This window comes from Peromyscus californicus, unplaced genomic scaffold (genome assembly GCF_007827085.1).
Source record: "Peromyscus californicus insignis strain IS unplaced genomic scaffold, ASM782708v3 Scaffold_18__1_contigs__length_77618521, whole genome shotgun sequence".
Classification (NCBI taxonomy): Eukaryota; Metazoa; Chordata; class Mammalia; order Rodentia; family Cricetidae; genus Peromyscus; species Peromyscus californicus.
This window is the reverse complement of record NW_026294480.1, coordinates 53176196-53198549: the sequence shown is the minus strand read 5'-3', so window position 1 is coordinate 53198549 and position 22354 is coordinate 53176196. Positions and strand designations below refer to the sequence as shown.

General features: G+C 40.3%; 1 protein-coding gene across 5 annotated transcripts in view; it reads right to left on the bottom strand.

Annotated features, from left to right (window-relative positions):
- Window positions 1-22354, bottom strand: part of Cenpk (centromere protein K) — a 59831-nt gene that overhangs the window by 11854 nt on the left and 25623 nt on the right. For 2 of the 5 annotated variants that reach the window (XM_052743426.1, XM_052743429.1), the window contains one exon: window positions 12632-19364. The exons of the other annotated variants lie outside the window; for them this stretch is intronic. In XM_052743426.1, coding sequence (XP_052599386.1) covers window positions 19206-19364 — 159 coding nt within the window. In that variant the 3' untranslated portion in view covers window positions 12632-19205. The remainder of the gene's footprint in view (window positions 1-12631; window positions 19365-22354) is intronic. 5 annotated transcript variants of the gene reach the window in all.

Below are 22354 nucleotides of genomic sequence, written 5' to 3'. Positions count from 1 at the left end.
GTTGTATGTTTCCCTTCTTTGGTATTTGTTGGTGTGGGACTATCTATTGCCTGTGTTTTCATGGGTGTATCTGACTTCCTTAGGTTGGATTTTTTCCTTCAAGTGCTTTCTGTAGGGCTGGATTTGTGGAGAGATATTGTTTAAATCTGGTTTCATCATGGAATATTTTGTTTACTCCATCTATGTTGATTGAGAGTTTTGCTGGGTATAATAGTCTGGGTTGGCATCCATGGTCTCTTAGTGTCTTTATAACGTCTATCCAGGACCTTCTGGCTTTTAGTCTCCATTGAGAAGTCAGGTGTTATTCTTATGGGTCTGCCTTATATGTTACTTGGCCTTTTTCCTTTGCAGCTCTTAATATTTTTTCTTTATTCTATATGTTTAGTGGTTTGATTATTATGTGGTGAGGGGACTTTTTTTTTTATCCAGTCTATTTGGTGTTTTGTAACCTTCTTGTATCTTTATAGGCACTTCCTTCTTTAGGTTGGGAAAGTTTTCTTCTATGACTTTGTTGAATATATTTTCTGTGCCTTTGAGTTGGTATTCTCCTTCTTCTATTATTCTTAGGTTTGGTCTTTTCATGGTGTCCCAAATTTCCTGGACATTTTGGGTCATAACTTTGTTGGCTTTAGTGTTTTCTTTGACTGATGATTCTATTTCCTGTATCGTATCTTCAATGCCAGAGATCCGCTCTTCTATCTCTTGCATTCTGTTGGTTATGCTTGCATCTGTAGTTCCTGTTCGTTTACTCAGATTTTCCACTTCCAACATTCCCTCAGTTTGTGTCTTCTTTATTGTCTCAATTTCAGTTTTCAAATCTTGAACTGTTTCCCTCATTTGTTTAATTGCTTTCTCTTGGCTTTCAAGGGATTTACTGATTTCTTCCCATTTTTTATTTGACTTTTCCTCAAATTCTTTAAGGGAATTTTTCATTTCATCTTTAAAGATCTCTATCATCTTCTTAAGGTAATTTTTAAGGTCAATTTCTTCTGTTTCTTCTGTGTTTGGATGTTCAGGTCTTGCTGATGTAGCTTCTGATGGAGCCATATTGGTTTTTTTGTTGACTGTATTTTTGCACTGGTGTCTACCCATTTCTTTCTCCATTTGGTGCAAGTGATGTCTGTGTCTGAGGGAGGCTTTCTTGGTCTGATCGATACTCTTGGTCTAGTGGGAGCTCTTGGTTTATTTGGTGCTGATGGACTCTTTGTCTCAGGGAGTAGCTCTTAGTCCAATTGGTGCTGGTGGGCTCTGCCTCAGGGAACAGTTGCAGTCTTGGAGGGTGGGTGGGATTTGGGGGAGGTGGGGCTTGGGTTACAGGGTCTGATGGGGGTTGGTGGTAGTCTGACCTATCTGCAGGAGGTCTGCCTCTGCAGACTGACCTGAAACTGGGACTGCAATGGGTGATGGTGTAGGGGCACACAGTTGTGCCCCTGGGCCCCGCCTAGACAAAGACTCACCTCTTAGTCCAATTGGATGCTGTTTGGGCTCTGTCTCAGGGAACAACTGCAGACTTGGAGGGTTGGTAGATACTTCTTATTTCACTTTAGAAGAGATGGATAGAGAGGACTCATACAGGAGTCATCTCCAGTGGAACAGGTCCCAGCAGAGGATGTAAGGAGTCCACAGAGGAAGGAAGTGAGCCAGGCCATGGCAGTCTCGAGAATCTTGCAGCCTGACTACCTAGCAGCCAGAGTGTTTCTTTATTTATACAGAATGTAGTAAGCATGGATACATCCATGATGTTCCAAAACACAGATCATATCATTTTTGTTTTAGGACATATGTTTCACTTCTTTTTGCTCATCTTTTAGTCATCATTAATAAACTATGACAGAACAGAGTTATCATTTCCAATCATTTTCCCTCAAGTTTTGACATCATTAATAAATGAAGTTATCATTCTTACTCATTAACCCCATAACCCAATTTTCAAGAATCTAGAGGCATATGACAGCTTGGAACACTAGACCAAAACAGAATCTTCAAGCCACCTGGGCATTTTGCCATGTCCCAAGCAGCGTATTATTAACTCTTAGTGGTCAGAGTATCCAGGAAAAACCCTTAGGCTAAAGATGCTGCAGTTATTATTCAAATCCTGGCATAATACAATGTTTGTATCTCTATAGAATTTGTCTATATGTCCAATCCTAGCATTCTGTTGTTCCCTGGTTATATTACATTATAGTGGCTCTACATGAGCTAACTTTTCTAAGAAAGAGAGGTCCTGACATTTCATACTTTTATCATCTTCCCACTCCATTCTTTGCTCATCAATATGTCTCTGTGTAGGGCAGAATTGTATGCCACATAATTGTCTGAGTGTACAGTGGAAAGGGGCTTGTAATCTGAACTGTGGCCAACTTCTCTAACCCATCAAATCTTGTTGACCTTTTTGAGTTTACTTTGTTTTGAATATCTTGTTCCTGTGTAAGTAAAGGGACAACATTTCAAGAATGTCTCATAGCCACATGAAAAGATCTCTGGCTTCTTTATGTGTCACAACCTCCAAGGTATAAGGAAGACCTTCAAGTAGATAAGGGGGGCAGGGGGGAATAGTATGTTCAGGACTTTCTTGGGTAAGCTTAGAAGCAGCATTCCTGGTAGAAGGCATAAATGATTCATAAGAAAATTTCCATCAATCCTATTAGGATTCTGCCACTCCCCTAGCTGCATGACCGCACATGTGCAGTTCAGTAGCCAAGTAAGGGGTCTTACATCTTAAGTCATCTGTGCGCAGCATGGTCACACAATCTGTGAATGCCTGGCATAGCTCTGTAAGCCCACATACACATGTGCAGGGAAATCCTTAAAAAGCTGATTACAGACTCCTCCCCTCTCTTCTGCTCTCTCCTCCCCCCTCTCTCCCTTCTCCTCATGTGTCTTTCCAACAGGCTTGACCACGCTCTCCTCTGTACCCGCCCCCCCAATAAAGCTCTGATACTGGGTTTTGTTGTGCCTCATGACTTTTCCTCACAGAGTAAAAGTGCCACATTTAAAACCAACATTTGGTGCCCTGCAAAGCAGGCTCTCCTACCGCTCTGCATCCAGGACACTGTAGTGAGGTTTCTTGGAGCTATGACTGCCTGCTTTTTTCATTTGCCCAGGCACCAGGACTGCTTATGCACAACACACCGGACGCCCAGATTAGTGAGTTTTCCCTTTCCAATCCCTAGCCATTTTCCCACGACCATAGCCAAAGATATATTTCTTGTGTTGGACCCCCTGGGGGTCCTCGGGCTGTGTACCATGACTCATTTTCTCTTGACAAAGTATTGAATGCTGTCAGACTCCCGAGGGCTCCTCTGGCAGGTAAGCTCACAACCCTTACCCCTCCCTTGACAAAGGGTGGGGTAATTTGTGCTGATAATTTATGCAAGTCCACAGATTACCTACTCTTAGGGACTCACGAGATGGGATTCTTGGATTCCATTTGTAATTTTAATTTTTTTTTCTCTCAGCTCTAGTCATGAGACATAAAGGCTTCCTCCTCTTGGTCCCACTCCTCCTCTGAGAAATGCCTTAAATATTCCTATTTTACGTAAATATGGCCGAGTAACGGCTGCCTGAACCCTGATATTTCACAGGAATTATCTAACTTCTACCAGCAAATGGGAAAATGAAAATAGTTACCTTATCCCCACTTTTACCTAAGCTCTGAGCCCTCCTTTTCTGATTCTTTCTCTCCTGCCCACGTGCATTCCTGAACCTGAAAAACCTGACTCCAAAGAATCTCTGCCTATCTGACCTCCACTCTGTTCTCCAGTATCAGGCAGGCTGCTCCTGTCCGACTCTGGCTCTCACTTTCACTCTTACTGTCACCCTTTCCCAGCTGCCCTGAGAAGCACAGACAGGTCTGGAAGCAGGCTAGGATTCATGCAAATAAGTTTACGATTAGGACCCACACTGGGATTATAATAATCCGGATGGCTCTCTAGCCAGAGATCAGTTTACAACATGCCTCCTGGCGGGTCTTCTGAAGGCTGTCGTGCACTTGGTGGGTAGAAGCAGAAAAATCAGAAGCTCAGTCATCCTCAGTTTGTATCAAGTTCAAGCTTAAGACCAACCCATCTAGTGAGACCCTCTGTGGTTATGGGATGGGAGCATGGTAGGGCTGAAAATGAAATGAAGCTCACCATCTGGTAGAGCCTTTGTCTAGCATATATAAACCTCTGAATTTGATCCCTCCTCTTCCTCTCCTCCTCCACAAAGCACACTAAGTTTTATTATATATATATGTTAAACCATAGTTGAGACTATTTTTTTGGGTTTTTCAAGACAGGGTTTCTCTGTGTAGCTTTGCGCCTTTCCTGGAACTCACTCTGTAGTCCAGGCTGGCCTTGAACTCACAAAGATCTGCCTGGCTCTGCCTCCCAAGTGCTGGGATTAAAGACGTGCGCCACCACCACCCGGCGAGACTTCTTAATCAATGAGATCAAAGCCCTTAATGAACGAGGCATACAGGTCCTGTGCTCACAGATAAGCACTAGGGAAACCAGGAATGTTAAATACACAGGGTGTCTCTTCAGAGGGAGAGAGACGTATAACCTGTTTTCCACTCAAAAGGCTGGGAATGGACAATAGCCTGGTGACCTTTGTACTGTCTGTGTGGCCAGGACACAGTGGCTCCCCTAGACTCTTACCTTGAGCATGTTTGTCTCAGTCAATCTGTAACTCTATCCTTCCCTGGACCCTTATTGTGAGCTTATCTTGAGTCTGTTTCCTTGGTTAATCTACAGAACCTATCTTTATGGAAAATGTCACTTTACTTCACTAAAGAGTTTTGATGTAGTCATGTCTTAAGCTTTGTTGTGCACATAGGATTGAGTTCATTATCACCAGGAAACTGTCCAAATTGTGCTGTGCTTAAATATGCCTGAAGTAAACTACCCAGTTTTAGACTCAGAGTTTGAACCAACACCAGCTACTGAGTCCTCTTGAACTGAGCTGCCTTCTTATCTCATGTGATCATTACTCTCTGCTGGCCTTGTGGTCACAGAGACCCCCACACCTCAAGTATCAGTTTCTTTTATTTCATGATAGTTACTGTGTGTTTATGTGTGTGTACACACTTCAGGTACTTATAAGGGTACACACATTTAAAATGTTTTAAGAACTTAGACTTTTCTGGACAGTGAAACATGTCTGCTCCTGGCAGCACCAATTGCTTCAAAGAAGATATGGACATCAAAGAAACTTGTCATGGAGTTTATCTTCTTAGCAAAACTAGCCATTTGGGCAAAAAACTGCTATTGCCTGGACTGCTTAACAGTATGTTATATAAACTGGACATACAGAACCCATAGAAAAATGACTACTAAACTTTGCCTAAACAGGGCGAGATGGTCCTTCAGGTTCCTGCTTCACAGAAGATACTGCCAGACATTCTGCAGGACACACAGGAAAGCAACTGATGAACTTTGCCAACAGGCCAGACAATTCTTCAAATTTCCTGCTTCACTAAAAAGTCTGTCAGAGACTCTAGGCTTGTAGGCTGAAGATGGATGCCCCAGCATTGCAGAGGAATTTTGAGTAATTGCCCAGGCAGCCAGATGTCTCTGTCATTTATAGAATTTTGGAAGTTGCTTATAATGCACTTCCTGTTTACTTAGGTAATATTATCCTTCTGGGGTCTTTGATGGAGTTGAAGACTAGATAGTATAATAATATTTCTCCTTAGTTATGATAAAAGATAAATTAGATATAAAACTTTAGACTCACAAAAATAGGATAGAAGGTAGAATATTTTCTAACTTTGCCAAATATGAATAGACTAGATATTGTAACTATAATTCTTGCTTGATAACTGCTTTGTTATATATAATTTTACTATGTTAAAGTTAAAACCTTCCCTTTGATTAGACAGAAAAGGCGAAGTGCTGTGGGATGTCTTTCTGTATGCTGTGAATATATGCTGTTCCAATTGGTTAGTAAATAAAGATGTTTTGGCCTATGGCAAGAAAGCTTACAGCCAGGTGGGAAATCCAAGTAGAGAGACAAGAGAGAAGGCAGGAGTGAGGGAGATGCTAGCCACCGTCCAAGGAGCCAGCAGACCGGTAACACCATGGCCACATGGCAATTTATAGATTAATAGAAATGGATTAAGTTATAAGAGCTAGCTAGCAAGAAGCTTAAGCCATAGGCCATCCAGTTCATAATTAATATTAAGCCTCTGAGTGATTATTTTATAAACAGCTGTGGGACTGTGGGGCTGGGTGGGACCAGAGAAACTTATGGCACCACAGAGAACAGCTTCAGACAACCATACCAACATCTCCCCAAGACTTCCTACCAGCAGGTCAGTGGAACTACCTGTTGTTGTGCGATAACCTTTTTGTATACTATAAAGATATGTCTGTTTTGCCTCAACTGCCTAAGGCATCTGATTGGTTTAATAAAGAGCTGAATGGCCAATAGCTAGGTAGGAGAGAATAGGCAGGACTTCCGGGCAGAGAGAGGAACTCAGGGTTAAAATCTGGTGCAGCAGAAGACACAGAACAAGTCAGACATACAGAATGGGAGAGCCACATGGCAGGATGTAGATTAACAGAAACAGGTTAATTTAGGTCAGAAGAGCTAGCTGGGAACAGGCCTAAGCTAAAGGCCAAGCTTTCATAATTAATAATAAGTCTCTGTGTAATTATTTGGGTACTGGCAGTCCCAAAGAAAGTCCAACAAGAAAGTCTGACTATAGCCTGCTATAGCACGTATGCACATATGACTCACTACATAAACAGAGCTTCTCTCACTTCCTTACAGCAGTCTGAGAGACCTCCCTTTTGTATACTGCACACACACACACATCCCAGTTCATGCTACAACCAAGATGCCAATGAAGGCTAATTGGGATGCTCTTACTGCCTTTTCAGGGGGTAGAATGAGATGAGCCAATGATACAAACAATAGACAACCTCTGGGACTGCCAACCCCAGATATATCAGGCAACAGCTAGAAGATGGCTAAACAAATGCAGAGACTGGCTACAAGCATTGATGGAAGAGAACCGAGACTTTAAAGCATGAGGAAGCTCTGAAGTACGTCAAGCAACAATGGAGAGCTGAGATCATCAAATAAAAACGGCTGTGAAGAACTTAAACTACAGAGGAGCCACGAGCCTTTGAATGAGAAGAGTTCCAGAAGGCAACAGAGAGTTACTAAAGAGCTGTAACATTAGGAGCTGAAATGTCTGATCAGAAATGTAACATTTGCTACTCATGTTTGGCCACTGGCACTGGCACTGGAAGTGGAGCTTCCAACACCCAAGACTTGAGCTGTCAACATTAAGGACCTTGTATTTCGACTATTTGTGATTTCCATCTGAGCAGAGCAAAAGGAGCAAAAGGAGCCTATTGATGATAAATAAGAGCCTATTGATGATAAATAAGGTTCCATCTTTTTAGCAAGAATATTAAAGAAAAGGAAGGCATGGTGGCACATGCAGCAAGAAGTTGAAGTAAGCTGGGCAGTGGTGGTGCACGCCTTTAATCCCAGTGCTGGGGATGTCTTTCTGTATGCTGTGAATGTGTTGCTCTGATTGATTGATAAATAAAATGCTGATTGGCCAGTAGCCAGGCAGGAAGTATAGTATAGGCAGGACAAGAGAGAGGAAAATTCTGGGAAGAGGAAGGCTGAGTCTGGAGACGCTGCCAGCTGCCACCGCCATGAGAAGTAAGATGTAAAGATACTGGTAATCCATGAGCCATGTGGCAAGGTATAGATTTATAGAAATGGGTTAATTTAAGATATAAGAACTAGATAGCAAGAAGCCTGCCACGGCCATACAGTTTATAAGTAATATAAGTCTCTGTGTGTTTACTTGGGTCTAAATGGCTGCAGGAGCCAGGTGGACACACACAAAAACACTTCAGCTACATCCCAGCACTCAGGAGACAGAGCCAGGTGGGTCTCTGTGAGTTCGAGGCCAGCCTGGTTTAAGCGTGAGATCCAGGACAGGCACCATAACTACACAGAGAAACCCTGTCTCAAAAAAAAAAAAAAGAAGCTGAAGCAAGAGATTCATGAATTCAAAGTCAGTCTGGGAAACATAGCAAAATGCCATGTCAAAACAATAAGAAAAAAAATTTAGAAAAATGAAATTAAGTCCTTGTCAGTACAAATATCAAGGAATTCACAGTATCAATATATCTTATTACCAGTACTGTTAAATTTCATTACTTGATTAAGGTTGTTTTTATTGGTTATCTACAGTATAAAGGTTCTACATTTTCTTTTGGAGAAAATAAAAACAAGAAATTATGGGCCATGAAATTTTATACTGAATTCCCCCACAGTTAAGCACCTTCAGAAAATGTTTGCATCTACAAAATTATTGTGACAGTGACAAAGTGACAGCTTTCCATCTGTATTATTACATGTAATACTACAATGGAGAATTAATTAGCCATTATTCCAAGTAGTACCTCCCACTTGTTTGATTATAACTTTAAATCACTAGGATCTTATGGGCATTTAATTTTAGTCTGTGGATCCCTATATCACATCACACACAAACAAACTCAAAGTGGTTCACATACCTAAGTACAAGAGCTATAACTGTAAAACTTTGAGAAGAAAATCACATGCTTGGCCCGGTAAGATATGATGCCAAAACAAAATCTATAAAAAACACTAACACATAGGTGTCATTTGAATTTCAAATTTTTGTGCTTCAAGACATCCCTAAGAAAATAGAGACTAGGAGAAAGTTTTTGTAAATTACATAGCTGATAATGAACTTTACTTAGAATACTAAAGTCCACAAACTCAGTAAGACATAAGGTGCAAATTAAAAATAGCAAACAATTTCCATTTGCTTGATATAGATTTTCCCACTCTGTTAGTCTTCCTAGGTCATTTTTGCTATAAATGGGTGTCCAGCACACTATAGTTAGGCTTTACGTTGAGTCATCAGAATATTAGTTATAATACGTTCAATTTATTTTTGTATCTACTCTTAGAACTTTTGTAGCAAGCAATGTTTTGCTTTTGCTTTATAGCAATGTAGTCCTCTTCAGTCCAAAGCAGGGCAAATTTCCCTGAGCACTAAGCATCCCTGAAGGATACAGCTGTTTGAAAACTTTGTTATAGTGACAGCATTTCCTAGAGATAGTCAGGGTCAACCCAGTTTCTCGAGATAACTGTACTGGTTAGTGTTTTGTGTATTTATTGTTCAGGGTTTTTTTGTTTTGTTTGGGTCAACACAGCACCATCTGGAGTCATCTGCAAAGAGACCCTCAATTTAGAAAATGCCCCCATCAGATTGGCCTATAGGTAAGCCTGTGAGGCACTTTCTTTACTGATGATAAATGTGGAAGGGCCCAGCTCATGGTGGTCCTGGTCTGTATAAGAAGGTAAACTGAGCAAGCCAGGAAGAACACAACAGTAAGCAGAGCTCTGCTTGAGTTCCTACCTTGGCTTCCCTCAATGACTGATTGTGAGCTGGAAGTATAAGCCAAATAAAGCCTTTCTTCCCCAAGATGATTTTGGTCATGGTCTTCATCATAGCAATGGAAAGCAAAGTAAGACAATACCCAGAGTATGGATTCTTTTTTTTTTTAAATATGTAATTTTTATTTTATGTACATTGGTGTATTACCTGCATGTATGTATGTGTGAGAGTGTCAGAAGCCCTGGAACTGGAGTTACAGACAGGTGTGAGCTGCCATGTGGGTGCTGGGAATTGAACCTGGGTCCTCTGATGAGCAGCCAGTGCTCTTAACTGCTGAGCCATCTCTCCAGCCTGTGAATTCTTTATAAGGGCTTGCTTCCCAGTGAAGAGTAATACACTGCGCCAAATCAAGAGCAAAACATTGCTTGCTATAAAAGGTTCTAAAGAATAGTTGGGGCCTGGCTTGGTCCTGTGGCAAAACTGGTTGCCTCCCTGGCCTTCATCTGGCTCCATCATATTGTTTCATAAGAACCCAGATGCTGTGGGATGGTCTGTATGTCAAATGTGTTGCTGATTGGTCAATGAATAAATCACTGATTGGCAGTGGCCAGGCAGGAAGTATAGGCGGGACTAACAGAGGAAAATTGAGAGAACAGGAAGCTGTTGAGGGAGACACTGCCAGCCGCCATCAGGACAAGGAAGATGTAAAGTACCGGTAAGCCACAAGCCACGTGGCAAAGTATAGATTAATAGAAATGGATTAATTTAAGCTGTAAGAACAGTTAGCAAGAAGCCTGCCATATCCATACAGTTTGAAACCAATATAAGTGTCTGTGTTTACTTGATCGGGTTTGAGCGGCTTGGGACTGGCGGGTGAGAGAGATTTGTCCTGACTGTGGGCCAGGCAGGAAAACTCTAGCTACAAATGGCGCCCAACGTGGGGCAAGAGTTTCCACCTAAAAACTGAGAAAAAAGATTCTAAAACGGAGCTAAAAACAGCTTCCTAATTGTCTCTCTCAAATGAGCGGCAGCCTGTGGTTTGAGCTACTGGCGGGTTCCTAGCGTGCGTGCTTGCTCGACCTGCCGCCGTATGGCGGGAATGAGGTCTCTGCAAGTGGCACATTAAGCTGCTTGGTGAATTTAGCCTTTGCTAGTACAAAACAAAAAAAGAGGTTTCTGGGCTACACGCTGCATGGATAAAAGCATAGACCCACGATAGCTCCCAGAGCTGGCGGAAAACTACAGTACCGCCGCCATGTTGGGAAGCTGAGGTGGGCGGAGCCAGCAGCCACAGCTGCTGCAGCTTAAAGCAATAGATTCACAATAAGACAGATTCAGATGTAATAGTTTAAAATGTGTGTAAAATATACGTAGGCTTGAAAGAGACAAAAAAGGTGATATATACAGTATAGAAACAAATACATAGTTTTAAAAAATAAAGTCTTTAAAGAGACAGTAAAATTAATATAAAAAATAAGCCACGTGAAGATGAATATTACACAGAGAATCTGGATTGTGTTGTCTTTGGGATTCTTAACTACAGAGAGATATTTGATTGTAAAGGAAGCTGAGTTAAACCAATATGCATATTTTAAAGGTACCTTGACTTCAAAATTTGGATATAAGGATATGTTGCTTTGGAAAGGAGATTCTGCTTTTGTTCCCACAGAAAGCCAGAGGCTATGGATTTATTCCAGATTAAGATACATCAGGTTTGACCAACCAAGACCCCCTGAAATGTCTCCGATGACACCATGGCCCAGATGATCCAACATCCAGAACCGTTTCAAGGCAACTGGCTCAGACGAATACACCCTCATGGACTACTCCATAATCCTAAAATGTTCTTTGTGTCCCCATAAGATACAGCGCCCCCCTCCAGCAGGAAGTAGTAAGAGAAACTACGCCCAAATTCCCAAATATACCAAGCTGACTTTGGAGATGTGTAAAGGTTAAAACCTTCCTTTTTAAGAAAAGAAAAAGGGAGGTGCTGTGGGATGGTCTGTATGTCAAATGTGTTGCTGATTGGTCAATGAATAAATCACTGATTGGCAGTGGCCAGGCAGGAAGTATAGGCGGGACTAACAGAGGAAAATTGAGAGAACAGGAAGCTGGAGAGGGAGACACTGCCAGCCGCCATCAGGATAAGGAAGATGTAAAGTACCGGTAAGCCACAAGCCACGTGGCAAGGTATAGATTAATAGAAATGGATTAATTTAAGCTGTAAGAACAGTTAGCAAGAAGCCTGCCACGGCCATACAGTTTGAAACCAATATAAGTCTCTGTGTTTACTTGGTCGGGTTTGAGCGGCTTGGGACTGGCGGTTGAGAGAGATTTGTCCTGACTGTGGGCCAGGCAGGAAAACTCTAGCAACACCCAGATAACTCCTCTGTTCCTAGGTTTTGTCCTTCTTTCCTTTAAAGTACAACTAAGCTTCCAGCCTATTTGGGGGTGCTTCCAAACTTCAAGAATATCCTTTCTTTCTCTTAACTAATCCTCTCTAAAAAAACTCTTACAGAAGGAGATACACATACTCACATCCTAGAGGCTTTTCAACCCAATCAAGATTAATCATCACTCATTTTCTTAAAGTTTTCTAAAGCATGTGATATTGAGCACTTTTCAGATGCTTATTTGACATCTCTATATCTTTTTTTAGTGAACTCTAACCTAATATTTTAACTAGTTTGTTATCATATTATTGAGTTTTAAGAGTTCTTTTGTATATTTTGGATAGAAACCCTTTGCAGATATGATTTACGAATACTTCTCCCATTTGTGGGAAAATAACATTTTAATTCTAAGTGGTTTTCATAAATTTTTTTTATTTTAGTAAGGTGCAACTTCCCAAGTTTTGGTTTTGATGTTGTAGCTATACAGTCACCACTAAAGTCAGCAAATATGTTTTGGTTTTTGTTGCTGTTTTGGTTTTGTATTCTGAAGCTATTCTGAGTATTTTCCCTTTCCACAAAAACTTAGAGTCGGTTATCAGGATCTCAAAAGTAACTAACTAGGATTTTTTATTGAGATGGGGTTAGACATATAGATCAAATAAAGGCATGATTTCTTATCCATGAATGTTTTTCCATTTACTTAGATTTTCGTTTCTTTCATCAGATGTCTGTGCTTTGCTCACATGGCTATTTCATATTTTTTTTTAAACTTATGTCTTAGTTATTTTTCCTGTTATTCTGATAAAATACCCTGACAAAAGCAACTTAAGGAACAGAAGGTTAATTGGCTTACAGTTTAAAGTCCATCATCGCAGAGGAGTCACAGCAGCAGGAAAGTGAAGCAGCTGGTCACATCATATTTACAGTCAAGATGCAGAGAACAATGAATATTTATGCTTAGATCACATTCTCCTTACAACATAGTACAATACATCAATCAAGTACCACCCACCTTGGATGGGTCTTTTCACCTTAATTCACCTAACCAACATAATTCCCTATGTTTTCTTAGGGGCCTATCTCCCAGGTGATTCTAGATCTTACCAAGTTTACAAAAGAGATTAGCTATCCCATTTAAACCCTTTATCAACCTGACATTCAATTACATCACTTAAAGTCATAAACTTAGCCAGTGTGGTGGCCTGCTTTAATCCCAGGACTCAGGAGGCAGAGACAGATGGATCTCTGTGATTTGAGGCCAGGTCTACATGTGAGTTCCAGGACAGCCAGACAGATATACATAGTAAGACTCTGATTCCCCTCCCACCCGCATACACCTGTGGTGATACTTTATTTGTGCTTTAACAAATAAAGCTTGCCTAGGGATCAGAGGAAAAAGCCAGCCACTATATTAAACACAGAAGCCAGGTAATGGTAGCATAAGCCTTTAATCCTAGCATTTGGAAGGCAGAGATTCATCCGCATCTCTGTGAGTTCAAGGCCACACTGGGAACAGAGCCAGGTGTGGTGGCACATGTCTTTAATTCCAGTACTAGTTAACTACAGAGGTCTGGAGGTCTATACAGACAAACAAGGAGTGATAGAGCTGGGCAGAAAAAGGAAGTGATGTAGTTGGGCAGAGAGAGGAAGTAAGATGGCAGGACACAGATAGGTATATAGGCGTGAGTATACAGGAAGTAGCTCTTTCTTGGGCTGAGAATTTCCTAGCAGTAAGAACTTGTGGCTGTGGCTTGTTCTGTTTCTCTGATCTTTTAGCTTTCACCCCAATATCTAGCTCCGGGTTTTCTACTAATAAGACAGTTTAGCAATTCATGTTATACACACCATTTTCATTCCTAGTTTCCAAAATCTTGTGTTCATTTCAAAATGCAAAATATAGGCAAACTCTGAAAGTCCCCCAAATTTTAACAATTCCAATTGTCTAAAAGTCCAAAGTCCCTATCTCATCTAAAACTCAAAGTAAGCTCTGTAAACTGTGAGCTCCTATAAAGCAAAGAACACATAGTGGCACAGAGTAAACATTCCTATTCTAAAACGAAGAATCAGGACATAGTAAGGAATGATCAGACCAAAATCCAGCAAGGCAAACATCAAATCCTGAAGGTCTATGTCCTTCATCAGGGGTTTGTGATGAAATTGATTAGGCACCAAAGGACTCAGATAGCTCTTCTTCTCCAACTCCGCCACATACAGGACACACAGCCTTTCTTTGGCTGACTGTTCTCTACTGCAGCTTTCCTCTACAGATGGTCCATGATCCCACATTTCCTAACATGGGGGGGGGGTTCCTCTATTGCAATTTAGCTTCACTTTCACAAAAAAGCTTCTCAGAACCTTCTTTCAGGAACTCTGATTCTGCCACACATTGCCTGGTTTCAATTCCTTTGAAACCATGGAGAAAGACTTCACGGCCCCCACAGTCTTACATCATCCATGCTTACTGTGGTGTTGTCAATGAGAAATGCCCCCCATAAGCTCATGTATTTGAACACATGGTCCCCAGCTGGTAGCATTGTTTAGGGGAGGTTCTGGAGGTATAGCCTTGCTAGAAGTATGTCACTGGGGGAGGGCTTTAAGAGTATGTAGCCTGGCCACTTGGACCACACTGTCAGTTTCTGTATGCGGATCCTAGGGAAACACTCTCCTTGGTTGGTTTTCAGTTTCTAGGATCAAATGAGTTTGGATCTTCACAAGATGGAGTGTCCAGTGGATAGGATTTTGCCCTCAAAGTATCTCTTATTGGGTCCATGCAGTACATATTTGTCTTCAGGGTTGTGCTGGCTCGTTTTGTCAACTTGACACAAGGTATAGTCATCAGAGAGGAAGAAGCCTCAATTAAGAAAATGCCTCCATAAGATCAGGCTGTATGCAATTTTGTAAGGGCATTTTTCTTAGTGATTGATGGGGGAGGGCCCAGTCTATTGTGGGTGGTGCTACCTCTGGGCTGGTAGTCCTGGGTTCTATAGGAAAGTAGGATAAGTAAGCCATGGGGAGCAAGGCAACACCCCTCCATGGCCTCTGTGAACTGGGTCTCCACCATACACACTTCTCTCAGCTTTCTTGACTTGCAAGCTCCCTCAAGAATAGCCCATTAAGCTCTTCTTCCAGCATACTTGGGCTTTTCTAGTCAAATTTCCAAACTCTTCCACATTCCTCCCACAAACCAGTGTCAAAGGTCTAAGAACCACACGGTCATGTTTATCACACTAACAGCCCTCTCCCAGTACTAATCTGTCTTTTTCAGCTTTTATGAAAAAATACCCTGAAAAAAGCCAAGTAACAGAATTTGTCTCACAGTTTAAGAAAGTCCAACACTGTGGGAAGTCACAGCAGCAGGAGCTCGAGGAAGCCATTTAAACTACATCCAGTCAAGAAACAGAGATGAATGCTTATGCTTACTTAGCATATTGCCTCCTTTTTTCTTACATTTATTTATTTCTGTACTAGGGAGCATGCATGTGACATGATGTGACACACTGAAGTCAGGGGACAGCTTTTAGAAGTTACTTCCTTCTTTCCACTATGTGGGATCCAGGGATCAAACTCAGGTCCTCAGCTTTGACAGCCAGCACTTTTACCCACTGATTCAACTCACTGGCCTTCATTCCCTCCTTTATGTACAGTATCGGATTCCATCTAAAGCAATGATCCTGCCCACAGTGGTTCCTCAAGTAATCTAATGAAGATACTCCTCACAGCAATACATACCATATCTTATTTTCCTTTTGGATTGCTGATACAAGAGTCTCAATTTTAAAATTCTAAGTGTTCACTGATGTTATACAGGAAATTAAACTTTGGACACTAGGAAATTGTGTGCCTTACAACCTTACTATAAATGAATTTTTGTTCCAAGAGTTTTTCTCTTGGTTCCTAGGATTTTTTTTCTTATTACATTAAGTATGATGCTGAATAAGAATAAGAGGACACATTTGCCTTGCTCTGGATATTAGAGAAAACATCTACATTCTTACCATTAATTATATAGTATTTTGTGGATATTTTTTGTCAAGTCTCAGAAGACACCTTACTGAGAGATCTGTGTGTTCCTGGAGGCCATAAGGTGTCAGATCCCTGCACAAAGATTTATAGATGGCTGTGAGCTACCCAGCATAGACTGGGAACTGAATTTCAATCCCCTAGAAGAACAGAAAGCATTCTTAATCACTAAACCATCTCTCCAGCCCCCCAAATTACAATTTGCTCTTAAATTTTATCACAGATGGATACTGGACTTCGGCAAAGTTATTTTCTGTATCTTTTTGTGTGACTGTGAGATTTTTCTGCCTCACTTTTGGGATGTCTGACTGGGCAGGTTTGGTCAAAGTCTTTGTTCTCATTAACAAAAAGTTATAAAGAGACATACAAAGTAAGCAAGTATAAGTTTTATTTATAGAGAAAGTCGTTAAGAAAGTAAAACCAGATACATTAGGAGCAATGTCAGCAATTACCTTGTAAGGCACCTGCAGACGGCAATCAGGGCATTATTTTATAAGCTCAGAGTTGTTGATGAGGGCAGATCATTTGATCAGTTTTACCTTTTATGATAATCACAGAACCATGCCTTGAGGACATGCATATTATTCACTTGCAACCTGACGTGCAATTGGAGTCATTTTTCCCTTACCAATTGAGTGTCACCAGTGGAAGGTCACAACACTGGTTAGGCAGGAACTTTAAACACTGCACATGTTCAGGTCTTTTGTAGCTGGCAACCATGCATGGACTGATCTCTAAAGCTTTTGAGCCCAAGCAAATATTTCCTCAAGTTACTTTTCTCAGACATTTTGCCAATGACTAATGCATAATCAGAAAACTAAGTAAAGTAATGGAGTAAGAAGTCTTCATGCAGAAGCACATCAAATAAAATATAATAGTAGAGCTGGAGAGATGGCTCAGTGGTTAAGAGCACTGACTGCTCTTCCAGAGGTCCTGAGTTCAATTCCCAGCAACCACATGGTGGCTCACAACCACCTGGAATTAGATCTGGTGCCCTCTTCTGGCCTGCAAGGACACATGGAGGCAGAGCACTGTATACATAATAAATAAATAAACCTTAATAAATATAATAGTAAACAGTATTTTTTATTACCTGGGGCTTAATTTCTAACCAGATAGATTGTGGTACACTAAAACAAATTTTTGTTTGCAAACTACACTAACATTATTATTTATGGGGAAAATATTCCCAACTCAAAAATTGAGGTATTTCATAACCTCAAATACTCTGGTATTCAAAAAGTTCATATTTCAAATTATACACTAAGAACTATCCAGTAAAGTCTATGAAAATATTCCAAAGCAAAAAATACTCAACATTTCTTAATCCCTAGCACTACAAAACCCCCAACTTTCAAATCTGAAACATAACTGGTCTCAATGTTTCAAATACAGGATACCCAGTCTATATCCTATCTGAGTCAATGAAATAACAAATTCTCTCTATATAGATACACACACACACACACACACACACACACACACACACACACACACACACTTTTTTTTTGTTGTTTTTTGGTTTTTGAGACAGGGTTTCTCTGTGTAGCTGTGGCTGTCCTAGAACTTGCATTGTAGACCAGGCTGGCCTCAAACTCACAGAGATCCACCTGCCTCTGCCTCCCTCATGCTGGGATTAAAGGTATGTGCCACCACCACGTGGCTGAAATAACAAATTCTAAATCTTAATAGATTTTAGTGATTTTTCTTAAATCATGGAAGCACAAGACGACATTGTTCTCAGCACCTAAAACATTTTCTACATTACTTGAAAGCACACAAAGTTTTAAGGCACTAGGTTTAGATTGGTTGTATATAGAAACTAGTGTAATTTTCTATTTTTATCTTGCTATCTAAAGGCTTGTTGACGAATTAAGAAAGAAGTGAAGTAAACTTGTCACATAAATGGCCCAGCTGTTGGTTGCCTTTATCTACTCTTGTAATTTACAACAAAGGACTTAAACCACAGCACCTCTTCCTCTAAAGAAGTGTTGGATCTTTGAAGCAGATAACTTCAAATCACTCATTAAGAAGTTACTCACTCCACCAATGTCACATTTAGAAAGGTATTTTACACATAATCTCTCCCTAAAAGGAACACATGTTCTGTAAAATACAAGTGCTGAGTGGAATGAAGTGGGGAGCTGAGAGAGGGGAATGGGGCTGAAGACATGGCTCAGAGGTTAAGAGCAAGGGATGTTCTTCCAGAGGATCTGGGTTCTATTTCCAGTACCCAAGTGATGGCTCTTCTGGCCTCCACAAGCACACAGATGGTATATAGACACACATGCAGGCAAATACCCATGAGTATAAAAATAAACACACTTAAATAAAATAAAAAATCTCAAGTGCTGAGCATGGTGGTGGACACTTGGGAGTCAACGGCAAGAGAACTGACTAGCCTGGGCCCACACCCTGCATTTTAGAAAAAAAGTAATGAAAGAGATACCATGATAAAGGGAGATATCATGGGGATAGAGAGAAACCCAGTGCTAGGGAACTTGCCAGGAATCACCAAGGATGACCCCAGCTTAGATTACTCCTGAACTGAACTGGCTTGAGCCAGCAAGCAGATTGGAGAATACCCTGTCATCACAGAGCTTTGCGCTAATGACTGATGGAGGCAGATGCAGAGATCCACAGCCAAACACCAGGGAGAGCTCCAGGAGTCCAGATGGAGAGAGAAGAGGGATTCTATGAGCAAGTGCATTGGGATCATGATGGGGAAACCTATAGAGACAACCACACCAAACTGGTGGGAACTCAAGAAAGTTGGATCAATGGTTGTGGAGCATGCTTGGGACTGGACTAGGCCCTTTGCATGGTGAGACAATTGTGTAGCTTGATCTGCTTGGGGGGCTCCTGGCAGTAGAATCAGAATCCATCCCTGGTACATGAGGGGGTTTTTGGAGCCCATTACCTATGATGGGATACCTCGTGCAGCCTTGAGGCAGGGGGAAGGGCTTGGGCTTGCCTCTACTGGATGTGCCTCCCCCTAGGAGGTCTTGCCTTCTAGTGGAGGAGAATGGGGGGTTGGTTGGAGGGGGAAGGCCGGGGAGTGGGAGGAAGGAAGAGGGGGGATCTCTGATTGGTGTGTAAAATGAAAAAAAAATTTCTTAATAAGAAAAATGAAAAAAAGATTTATAAACTGTAATACACAATATACATTTTGAATATGTATAATGGCAGTACAAGTCATTTCACAAAACAAAGAAGACGGACAGCCAGGGTATGATGGTGAAGGCTTATAAACTCAGTCAGTACTCAGTAAGCCCAATGCCAGCTGGGATACATGAGACCTTATTTCTAAACAAAAAAGAAGAATGGACTATGCCTTGGATTTGCAAATAATATCCTTTATTTAAATAGCCCTGTTTTCTTTGTCCGTGGATGACAAGAACATCATTTTACTGATGGAAGGCTTCTAATCTTATTCGTGCTGGATCTTCTGGATGTCTCAAAGCAATTCCATAACGCAGCAGCAGCTCAATATATGGTGGCCAAAAGGAATCACTAATTTTAACGTATGGATCATGTGGAACATCAAACATTCTATTTATAAGCATCTAAGGAAAAAATTATTACAAATGAGCTTTTTGTGGGAAGTCTACATACTTTCATAAAACAATAAGGTTACCCTCCAAAGAATACTGACTATCTTTTCTCCTTGAACTGCTATTCATAAACATTACTTTTATGTACTTAAACAATATCCAATTTTAAAGACTACATTATTAGATGGAATATGTATTAAAATGAGAACATTTCCTAAAACCCACCTAAAAATATTTACAACTTTCCTACTGCTCTTAGTAGAATTCCATTAGGATAAGGGCAAGAATATTAAAAATTGAAATTTATATAGATGAAGTATAGAAAACTTAGCTAGCTACGTAAGGGCCCTGGGTTTTATCCCTGTTACTGAAGGGGGAAAAAAATTAAAACTTGAAAACAGCACAAAAATTTCAAAAGAAAGCTAGCAAGAGTCTCTGAATATTTGGAAGGGAAAGGAAATCACCATTTCTTTATTCATCTATAGTAAATGAAATGGTGTCATTTTCCGGAAGATGGAACTAAGAATATCATGTTAAGTGAAATAAGCCCACCTTAGACAAAATCCTGCTTCCCTTATATGGAATCTAGTTTTAAATAGGAGTATATGTGTGTATATGTGTGTAAATATGAGTGGAGTGAAAGCAGAGCGGGGAGAACTATATGGTGTGGTGATATTTTAATTGTGCTGAAATGTGTTTTTATTTGTATGTTAACAAATAAAGTTTGCCTGGAGATCAGAGGTCACATAGTGAGGTCACATAGCGAGCCATAAACAGGAGTCAGGCAGTGGTAGCACACACCCTTAATCTGATCACATGGCAGGCAGAGTCTCTGTGTGGTCAAGGACACAGCCAAGCGTGGTGATATGAGCCTTTAATCCCAGTACCAACCATAGAGACCTAGAGGTCAGTATAGACAGGCAGTGACGAGGAAATCACGTGGTTGGGCTGAGAGCCAATGAGAAGGCAGAACAGAAAGGCAATAAAAGCACAGGTCAGGCAGGAAGAAGCTCTCTCTGGGGAAGCAACGGTGGGGAGGTGGTAAGATAAGGTAGTCATGGCTCTTTGCTAGTTCTCTGATCTCTTTGGCTACTACCTCTGTATTTGGCTTTGTGTTTCTTATTTAATAAGATTGTTTAGAAAGTCGTTTACAATATGGGAGAGAAAGAAGCGTGGAGAAGAGGAGAAAACAAGAGAACTAAGGAGGGGAAGAAAGACAAAATAAGGGAGACTATTTGGTGGAAAGGTACAGCAAAAGGAAGGAATAAGGAAGAAAGATGGTAGTAATTGGGACAAAAATGAGCAAGGCACAATGATACATGTGAAAATACCACAATCAAACTTATTATTTATGTTATACCAAAATCTTAATTAAAAAATAAGAGAAAAGAAAACCAAGGTTCTGTCATTACCAGAAAGTTTAGAGAATCTAGCTAATGAGATCTAAGAATGAATGGTCTTCTACAAATCTACTGGCATTGGCAGAGATTTTTCATGAAGCAATAATATTTAATTATTTGAAAACTAATGTCTCACAAAATAAGGTAAAAATACTGAATGTCTTTTATTATTTTGTCTCTTCTTCTACCTTCCAGTGATTTAACAATTTATGAAACTAGAACTTAGAACTCAGAGGGATTAGGGATTGCTTAGGTACACATAATTCATGACAAATGATTAATTGTCAGGTCAATTTTAATTAAAGATATTATTACTTTAAGGATCATGAAAAGGCATAATTACACAAATATAAAGTTTTGTAAAAGTGACTAAAATTAACCTTTCAAGCTCTAATCTCAATCATACTCATAATTCAATATTTAAATTCATGAAATAAAAATGTTGACTACCACTAGTTTTCCCATTTCAAGCCCTTCATCCTGGGGAATGAAAAGCTCAGAATCCCCTTTCTTTTAAGTATCATAATACAGAAATATTTTCATATTTTAGAGTAGTTGTTTATCTTAATACAATTTAAAAGCCTTATGGGCTGGATATATAACTCAGTGGTATAACACTTGTCTATGGCAAGAAGCTGCATTCCATCCCAATACCACAGAAACCAAACAAAGTGATCTTATTTTACATTTCTAGTTTTTATGAAATTACAGTAATTAAAATTCTAATAAAAAGGACAGTAGAAATATGTTGAAAATTCACATTTAAAATGAGTATGTTAATTTTTTCACTAAATTGTAGCTTATGTATTATTTTTGTCACTAATAATATGAACTGCAGAGAGATATTTGGTTTTCTAAGTTTCATATTGTATCCCATGGGAAATCATTAAAATTTATAACCATGTGTTTCAGATGATATTTTCCATTACATGTAATTTAAAATTTATTACATTTGTTTCTCTGTGTGCACATGCATATCTGTGTGCTGTGTGTGCGCGCCCATGAGCGCATGTGTGGACATACACATGCTTCATAGTGTGCATGGACAAGTTGGAGGGCAACTTGCATGAGTTGTCCTCTCTCCACACACCACATGGGCCCCAGGGATTGAACTCACCCCGCTGAGCTTTGCAGCAAGCACATTTAACCACTCAATGATCTCACTAGCCTAACATGACATCTTTTCACTTTAAAAAAGAGAATACATCCAAGAAAAGTTACGGTTTCAGCTTCAACTAGTAAAATCAGGAATTACTAAACAAATTCTGATTACAAATCAGACAAACATTTCTATCTTGCTTTTCATACCAAAAAATATTCACTAGGAAAGATTCTTAGGCAGTAAACCTGAGATTTTGTACCCAACACATTAAGAAAGAATGAAACATGTTTTCTGAAAACACTCTTCTCAATGTACTAGTCCTAGAGCTGAGAAGAGAAGGGAACATCCGCACCCACCCCTAGTCCAGAAGCTATCTCCAACTGAGAGCCACTTGCCAATGAAAACTTAGTTTTCCCTAAGAGTCACACTGGAGAAACAAGCCACTTTTAAGGGTAGTCCTCATGCTCAGAAGCAGATGGCCAAGTAAAACGAACTCAGTG